We start from the raw sequence: 9267 nt of genomic DNA, 5'->3' as shown, positions 1-9267 counted from the left end.
TGTTTAAGTTCGTCCATAAACAAATATTAAAACATTTTTATTCAAAAACATTAAACAAAAAATTACCAATTAATATTGTTATTGCTAATCCTTAAACATATTAATAAATATGAAGCTTGGAAACACATTTAACGTAAGAAATTAGGGTTGTAAGGTGAGTATGAGAAGGTGCTAAGTCTTCATGTGCTATATAGCACCTTCCCATCCATGTGCTACATAGCACATGGATGGGAAACGACGGCAATACGGGTTAGTCATGCCCGTGCCACCTCTTGTGTGGCTAAATCTTGGTCAATCAATCAGTCAACGAGGGTAAGAATTTGGCATATGACTGAGAGGGGAGAAAGAATGGTACACAACCTCTAGGAGGGTGAGTAGGTAGATGGGTTTACATAACCTCTTGGAGGGTGAGTAGGTAGATGGGTTTTACTTGCGAGCTCCTCTCAGAATACTGATCCAACGCTTGAATTGCTCCAGGTCCTGGTGGCGCTCAGAAGCGTAGACACACCACAGGAAATCAGAGTTGTAGAAGCAGTCTTTCCTGAAGAAAATTGTGGTTTTCAGTCACATTTGTTGCTTGCACACCTGGTTGCATGTGCCAATAAGTTTTTGTTCATCGGATAGCAACTCGTCCTCTTAAAAATAACGTCTTTTTTCGCTTGTATGTGCACTATGGCCAAAAATTAACGTAATATGAATTGAAATCGGCTCACGAAAGTGATGTACTGTTTTCTGTTTGTGCCCTCTGGCTTACTCGGTTAGGTTAGGAGAGAATACTTTCAATTAACGTTTTTCATGATATTTTTAAACTTTAGGATAATTTCCTGCCCTCCTAACCAACCAGAGGACCCTTAACTTACTGTTTTGGAAAAAAAAAATCCAAAATTTTATTAATTTTTTTATTTGTAAATTACGTCCACTTTTGGCCATACGGGTAAACGGCCAAATTCAGAAGTAATTTGTAAGAGGAGAGGTATATGTATTGGCAAATGCACATGGCTTTCGTTTTGTAATGGTATTAAGAGCTATGGTCCGTAGACGGGTTCCTAAAACCACCTCAACAGACTACAGGTCCAGCAATAATACTTTATTTCTGAACACTGCCAAAGACTAAAGTAAACTCTTTGTGACACAGTGGTCACTCTTTGTGATTAAGGAAGTGTCTGGGATGCTCCCGGACGCAGGTTCGAATCCTCGTCACGCCCTTGTGGATTTGTTCAAACTCTTTGTGTATTATATACCGAGAAGTTGGGTAAACTTTTCGGAGCCAATATCCTTTCTGTCAACTTAGAGTGTAGCAAACCTGACTGCATGTATAAATTATCCCAAACTGTGCTCGTCTGACATAAGAAGAGCCTTGCCATATGCTGGCGATGAGTCACAATAACGTGGCTAAAGTATGTTGACCAGTCCACACACTAGAAGTTGAAGGGACGACGACGTTTCGGTCCGTCCTGGACCATTCTCAAATCGATTGTGAATCAAGTGATTCTCAAGAAGATAATATTATTACATACTATAATATGTTGAATAGCTGGAGCTAAAACTGTTTAATTTCTATGTTTTTGTTTAATACTATATTAGCATTTGATTTATTCGATTTCTGTTTAATGCTATATTAGCGTTTGTAGTACGTGGGTAAAGCATCTAGAGGAGTCTGGATTCGAGCAGAGGCCTTGAGCGAAGCACTTCTGGATGAAAATACATACATCAGGTGAAAGTAGTGTGTAAAATGTTTGTTATTCATAAACAGGAGGTTTGGCGCCCGAATTAACGATCACGTTTGGCTTTTGATGATGAAGACGGTTTTGCACTTAATGAGCATGTGGCTTGTGTTGATGGAGACGGGCGGGATTCGAACAGAGATCGTCTGCGAAGCACTGTTCTCGAGCGTCATCAGTTGTGAGCCGTGTGTGAAGCATTTGTAATTCATGACAGGTGGTTTGGGGGCTGGTGTACCCCGGCGGCCAGCCCGTCCTCATCAACAAAGGCCAGAGGCCATTCCATGCACCCGCCAAACCCCTTTTTCATGAATTAAAATTTATGAATGAAATTCATACTTCATACAGCTTCATGTGGCGCACGATTTGGACAAACTGCAGTCAGTCTTCATCCAGTAACGCCAAATGCTTGTTAATCTAACCACCAAACCATCTGGTTATTAGTGAAAAACACTTTACACACGACTCAACTAATGATGTATGTATGTTTCTCAATCAGTGTTTCGTTCCTGAAGTCTGCTCGAATCGCACCACTAAATACTTCATTCACGCACTACAAATACGAATAATAGTGAACAGAATCAAGCCAATTAATGTAACCTAATTCAGGCCTAACTATTCAACACATTCTATTGTGAACTGAGTTGAACTATTAGGAGAAAGTGCCAAGTTCGTACGACTAAATAGCACTTGGAAGGGATCAGGATGATATTTGGGATGGGACGGGGGGAAGGAATGGTGCCCAACCACTTGGAAGGTTGGAGATTGAACGCCGACCTGCATGAAGCGAGATCGTCACTCTACCATCCACCCCAAGTGGATGGTAGAGTGGATGGTCAAATAATATTTCTTTATATTTGAGAACAAACAAATTTTGAATACGCAGTAAGGTAAAAATCTGGAATGCGTCTAGCTAGCGTTCGTCCGCCGCCTGAACGAACCTAGCCGAAGGACAAATAGACCTAAGGAGACTGACCTGCACTTGACCTCGACGTCATGGTTGCGGAAGATGTTGGAGCAGTCTTGGCAGACCCACAATACCTTCTGGTAGATGTCCCGGTTGCCAGCCACCCCTGCACACTGGTCGTCAACGAAGAGGCCCGTCGCCTGGTGGGCCGCCCCGAGCAACGCGACCATCCACACCATCACCCAAACTCCCTGAGTGGTCGTACCACAACGTCAATACACATTCATCGTTAAACAGATTTGTAAGCACAAATAAAACAGTGCCACAATGCAGTCGAGGAGTCACAATAACGTGGCTGAAATAAGTTGACCAGACCACACACTAGAAGGTGAAGGGACGACGACGACGTTTCGGTCCGTCCTGGACCATTCTCAAGTCAATTGGTCCAGGACGGACCGAAACCTCGTCGTCCCTTCACTTTCTAGTGTGTGGTTTGGCCAACACTATAAAAATAACAACACAATTTTTCCTGATTTTCTGTGATGATTTAGCTAACACATTTACACATATTTATTTGGGTTTGGTGTCGGCATTATATGGTAGCTAGGCAGGAGGCCTGGTCGACGACCGGGCCGCGAGGACGCTAAGCCCCGGAAAAACTCCAAGGTAGCTATCAAGACCCAGGGTCAGGAATGTCTCCCAACTCATTTAACTCTCGGGGAAGTGCCTTTTAAGTCCGCTAGAACTGAGGGAAGTGCCTTTTAAGTCCGTTAGAACTGAGGGAAGTGCCTTTCAAGTCCGCTAGAACTGAGGGAAGTGTCTTTCAAGTCCGCTAGAACTGAGGGAAGTGCCTTTCAAGTCCGCTAGAACTGAGGGAAGTGCCTTTCAAGTTCGCTAGAACTGAGGGAAGTGTCTTTCAAGTCCGCTAGAACTGAGGGAAGTGCCTTCAGAGTCCGCTAGAACTGAGGGAAGTGCCTTCAGAGTCCGCTAGAACTAAGGGAAGTGCCTTCAGAGTCCGCTAGAACTGAGGGAAATGCCTTTAGAGTCCGCTAGAACTGAGGGAAGTGTCTTTCAAGTCCGCTAGAACTGAGGGAAGTGCCTTTCAAGTCCGCTAGAACTGAGGGAAGTGTCTAGTAACTTCGTTCGCTTTGAAGAAAGTGTCTGCCTGCTCCACTAAGTGTCAGGAAGGAATTACCAATGCGCTAGGCGTAAGGAAAGTGTCTGTTGAGTCCGTTAGGTCTCTGGGAAGTGTCTTTCAACTCTGTTCGGTCTCAGGGACGGTATGGCAACACCGCTCTCTCAGAGACGGTATGGCTACACTACTGTCTCAGGGACGGTATGGCAACACCTCTGTCTCAGGGACGGTATGGCAACTTCGCTGTCTCAGGGACGGTATGACAACACCGCTGTCTCAGGGACGGTATGGCAACACCGCTGTCTCAGGGACGGTATGGCAACACAACTGTCTCAGGGACGGTATGGCAACACCACTGTCTCAAGGACGGTATGGCAACTTCGCTGTCTCAGGGACGGTATGGCAACACCGCTGTCTCAGGGACGGTATGGCAACACCGCTGTCTCTGGGACGGTATGGCAACACCGCTGTCTCAGGGACGGTATGGCAACACAACTGTCTCAGTGACGGTATGGCAACATCGCTGTCTCAAGGACGCTATGACAACACCGCTGTCTCAAGGACGCTATGACAACACCGCTGTCTCAAGAACGCTATGACAACACCGCTGTCTCAAGGACGCTATGGCAACACCGCTGTCTCAAGAACGCTATGGCAACACCGCTGTCTCAAGAACGCTATGGCAACACCGCTGTCTCAAGAACGCTATGACAACACCGCTGTCTCAAGGACGCTATGACAACACCGCTGTCTCAAGAACGCTATGGCAACACCGCTACGTCTCAAAAGCTTGACTTCTAACATCGTTTATCTCTGGAAAGTGTGTGCCAAATTGCTACGTCTGAAGGAAGTGCTTGTTGGGGGTTCCCCCCTTCCTTTGCACAATTGCCAATTATAGATTTTGGCCTATTTGCAAATCCTCCAAAAGGGTCGTTGGTTCAGTAACTATGTATTATGTACCCAGCTGTTTCTTAGGCTCAGTACAGCTGTGTCTAAGGTTCACTGTCTCTTTACAGATGAGCTGAAGGTTTTACATGTATTTGCAGATTTGCGGCACTTTCATCAACTACAGATGTACTAGAGGTTCATCAGCTGTGTACAGATGTGCTAGAGGTTCATCAACTGTGTACAGATGTACTAGAGGTTCATCAGCTGTGCACAGATGTGCTAGAGGTTCATCAACTGTGTACAGATGCACTAGAGGTTCATCAGCTGTGCACAGATGTACTAGAGGTTCATCAACTGTGTACAGATGTACTAGAGGTTCATCAGCTGTGCACAGATGTGCTAGAGGTTCATCAACTGTGCACAGATGTGCTACATGTTCATCAACTGTGCACAGATGTGCTACATGTTCATCAACTGTGCACAGATGTGCTACATGTTCATCAACTGTGTACAGATGTGGTACATGTTCATCAACAGTGTACAGATGTGGTACATGTTCATCAACAGTGTACAGATGTGCTACATGTTGGTGAACAATGTACGAATATACCAATAAACTCAACCTCTATAATTAAATAAAACTCTGAGATAATCAAGAGTGATCCAAATAATGAAGTTTATCACTTACAATCCCAATGAAAAAGTAGTAAAAATACATTTAAGCTAAAATTAGTAAATGTACCCAAATTTTTTTTTTAAGTATTTGCAGGTGTGTTGAAGCACTTACCTGTAATGAGATAAACGAGGACACCTGTGGTGTCATTCCCCACGGCACCTGCACCAGCCGGTACTCGTGTAGTCACTGATCTCACAGCTGTGATCGCTGTTGGAACACGAGAGACGAGATCTGACAATCTTAGAGAACACTGTAAAGCGTCTAGGAGAAGAATGCCGTCGTGTTCTTCAGGAAAAAAACGACAAGCAGACGTCTTCTCGAGATTGGAGGAATAATGTAATCTCGAGGAACGGGAAACTACGAATAAATAACTTGGGAACACTCTTAATTTAGGAGAAGCGAAGCTGAGAGATTTGAGGCTTTGTGGTTGAGACGTCTTAGAGGGGACAGGTCACAGGTATCACCTTATATACCGACCGACAGCGACTGACGTCAGCACCTTGCGTGGCACTATGACACGCTCCTCGTTCTTGGAGCTGGAGCCAACGTGGAGCCTGCGTAACTGCATCATGCAACCTTAGGTTTTAAAGGCTTCACCTCCATTAATTAAGTTTCGTATCGATTTGCTGAAGGTCCATTCGCCGGTCGTCTATTAATTTGTGTATATCTGTAATCCCCCTGTATTTCTATACCAGACCACTTCATCTTTACTTACACCCATGCAACAAATACAAATATATACACTGATAAAAAAAAATCACACAAAATTTACACGAATTGACAAAAAGGATTTTTATGGTACAAACACCAAATGGTGTACCCATATTTCTTGTTCATTCCTCTACGTCCTTGTAGCGGGGAAGAGGAGGGAAGGGATCACTCTTCAGGTGGAGGGGAGGCAGGAGGGTGAGTCTTCATGTGGAGGGACTGCAGGAGGGTGAGTCTTCAAGTGGAGGGACTGCAGGAGGGTGAGTCTTCAAGTGGAGGGACTGCAGGAGGGTGAGTCTTCATGTAGAGGGACTGCAGGGGGTGAGTCTTCAGGTGGAGGGACTGCAGGAGGGTGAGTCTTCAGGTGGAGGGACTGCAGGAGGGTGAGTCTTCATGTAGAGGGACTGCAGGAGGGTGAGTCTTCAAGTGGAGGGACTGCAGGAGGGTGAGTCTTCAGGTGGAGGGACTGCAGGAGGGTGAGTCTTCAGGTGGAGGGACTGCAGGAGGGTGAGTCTTCAGGTGGAGGGACTACAGGAGGGTGAGTCTTCAGGTGGAGGGACTACAGGAGGGTGAGTCTTCAGGTGGAGGGACTACAGAAGGGTGAGTCTTCAGGTGGAGGGACTGCAAGAGGGTGAGTCTTCAGGTGGAGGGACTACAGGAGGGTGAGTCTTCAGGTGGAGGGACTACAGGAGGGTGTCTTCAGGTGGAGGGACTGCAAGAGGGCGAGTCTTCAGGTGGAGGGACTACAGGAGGGTGAGTCTTCAGGTAAAGAGACTACAGGAAGCTGAGTCTTCAGGTGAGGACAAATAAGGTGTAAGCATGAATTGGGATACACTGTTACGGCCCTCTCGGGACGCAACAGGGTTCTCACTCTGATGTAGTTAGAGGAAGATATATATCCGGCCCCAAGCCAGTAGAGGCTATCAAGGGATGCGATCCGTGACGCAAGTAACTTAAAGGGAGTAGGGAAAGAAAGGTAAGAACTTAATATAATATAATATAACCTTCACCATTTAAATATATAAAAGTAAAACGTACACAAGGGGGAGGGGTATTAACACTTTACAAAGGGGATCAACACTGTAGTCTTCTGCTGGAGACTATGGATCCTTGAAGCTAGGTGCTGAGTCCGTGGTGCTTTCTTCGTGGCCTCAAGACGTGTCCACTGAGAGCGCCGAGTCTACCCTGGCCACAGGTCAGCCACAACACAGGTCCACTGGGGGCACCGTCGTGGAGGCCGTCAACCACACGTCCAGCAGGTCTGCTGGCAGGTACTGAGCCACCAAGGCTGGTACGGCCACTCCACGAACGATATAAGGGGTACGCCCTAGACAGGAGTCTCGTGTGATATCACCAATCACCCTCCTGTCCTCAATACCCCAGTGGATTATCGTCTCCAACCGTCGGTCCCGGGTAAATCCTTCCACTGCCACTCCACTGGCAGGCTTAACACACCACAGTGTTCTTCCGGGGGGACGACGTCACGACAGCTGCAGCAAACTTCACTGTATGGAGACTGGCTGCCTCGGGTAGACTGACTACACCTTCAACACAGTGGTCCCAGGTCGGCTCTGTAAGCAGACACGTCATTAATAACCGGGACACTAATACACCACACTCACAGGCTCAGATACAAACGCCCGACATATCCACTCCATAGATGGCGCTGTCTTCGGAGCACCACCTCACCAGAGGTCAGGAGCGGCGGTGTTGAGCGCTGAACCAGACTGGAAACTGGTCCTCGAGGCCAGTACACGCTGTCCTCACTAGGTGTCGTCGTTCGTTTGGCGGGAGTTTCGGGAGCTGACCCACAGATGGCGTGTTTGTCACTGCTCCAGGCTAGGACGCTGGATCCGGGTTCGTAACATACACCAAAAAAAAAAATAAAAAAATATTTACATGAGCAGTACATACTTTATTGATTCATTATATTATGTATCAAACTGTAATCCGTTTCTCTTATTAAGACAGTGGCAGGAAAGTTACGGTTGTCAGATGTCTCTCAGGCAGAGTGACGCCCTCGGACACATGACTGACAGCTGTGGTCGAGACCACATTGAAGGGTTAGGACGTTATATCAGGGTGGTCGCTAGGCTCGACCAGCTCACAGTGGAAGAATTTGCACTTCAATACTCCGGAGTACATGTGAACCGAAATATCTTAGTAGTATTTAAAAAAAAATACGTTTTTAATAAATTGCACTTTATTGAACGGTCAACTAAATAAAAATAAAAAATTCTTTTTAATAATAAATTATCATATATAATTCGAAAATGGCTTTCTAGGGAACAATATTTAAACTTTCATATGAATTTCACAAAAATTAACACGCATTCTTTCATGTAAGCCAATAAACGAACAAACACACACAAACACATACACACACACACGCACGCACACACACACACACTCACACACACACACATACACACACACACACACACACACACACACACACACACACACACACACACACACACACACACACACACACACACACACACACACACACAAACATACATGGAATTTAATTGAGTGTATTAGGAATGCAAATAAGTGATGTCCACCGATTAGTGATGTGGTGGAGACTGAATCCACACACAGGTTTAAGTGTAGTTACGATAGAACTCAATAAACTCAGGAACCTGTTCACCAATAAATTGACAGTTGAGAGGCGGGACCAAAGAGCCGAAGCTCAACCCCGGGTTAACGAATAAGGCTTCACACTGAATGAGATCGTAGATCACGACATTTCATTATGGAACAAATAACGACTATGTAGTTTAAATAGTGGCAATAGAAAAGGGGAAGATAAGGGGGAGATAATAATGCTGACATTTAAAACAAATACCTGAAAGAAATGCCATTGTAAAGAGTTAGTGGGAGTAAAATCAAATATGAAGGAATAGCAAACAAAAATTGGAGTAACATAAACAAAAAAATTATGTGTCATCTTCCTGTGATATCAATACAGTTACACAAAAATATTCTACCTGTAAACCGAGCCACAAGTAAACTCGATTTGGAAGAACGGTTTCTGCCACCATTGTAAGCATCGGAAACTAAAAAGAGAATTAACTCATGTTTCAATTGGCAGTGTCTAGAGCCAACGAGAAGAAAACTTGCGAAAATGAAATTAACAGAACACAGAATAGAATAAAATTCCAATGTATTCAAAGGGACGAGACCCCGAACGCACCAGAAATTAAGTGATTGCCGGAGCAGCTAAACG

General features: G+C 45.3%; 1 protein-coding gene across 1 annotated transcript; it reads right to left on the bottom strand.

Annotated features, from left to right (window-relative positions):
• Nucleotides 1-24: 24 nt before the first annotated feature.
• On the bottom strand, nt 25-5785 carry LOC123751349 (molt-inhibiting hormone-like). Its single transcript, XM_045733451.2, has 3 exons — nt 5439-5785; nt 2698-2879; nt 25-541 (listed from the first exon to the last, which is right to left on the bottom strand). The coding sequence occupies exons 1-3, from the start codon at nt 5472-5474 to the stop codon at nt 427-429; spliced, it is 333 nt and encodes a 110-aa protein (XP_045589407.2). The 5' UTR covers nt 5475-5785; the 3' UTR covers nt 25-426.
• Nucleotides 5786-9267: the final 3482 nt, after the last annotated feature.

This window comes from Procambarus clarkii, chromosome 4, assembly GCF_040958095.1.
Source record: "Procambarus clarkii isolate CNS0578487 chromosome 4, FALCON_Pclarkii_2.0, whole genome shotgun sequence".
In the NCBI taxonomy this organism is placed as follows: domain Eukaryota; kingdom Metazoa; phylum Arthropoda; class Malacostraca; order Decapoda; family Cambaridae; genus Procambarus; species Procambarus clarkii.
This window is presented reverse-complemented; position numbering and strand designations above follow the sequence as displayed.

Bases quoted from the DNA above. Each gene is read 5' to 3' on its own strand.
- LOC123751349 (XM_045733451.2), bottom strand. From the start codon at position 5,474: ATGACACCACAGGTGTCCTCGTTTATCTCATTACAG. The intron at 2,880-5,438 runs GTAAGTGCTTCA...ACGACCACTCAG, and splicing joins CCTCGTTTATCTCATTACAG to GGAGTTTGGGTGATGGTGTG. The intron at 542-2,697 runs GTCAGTCTCCTT...AATTTTCTTCAG, and splicing joins GACGTCGAGGTCAAGTGCAG to GAAAGACTGCTTCTACAACT.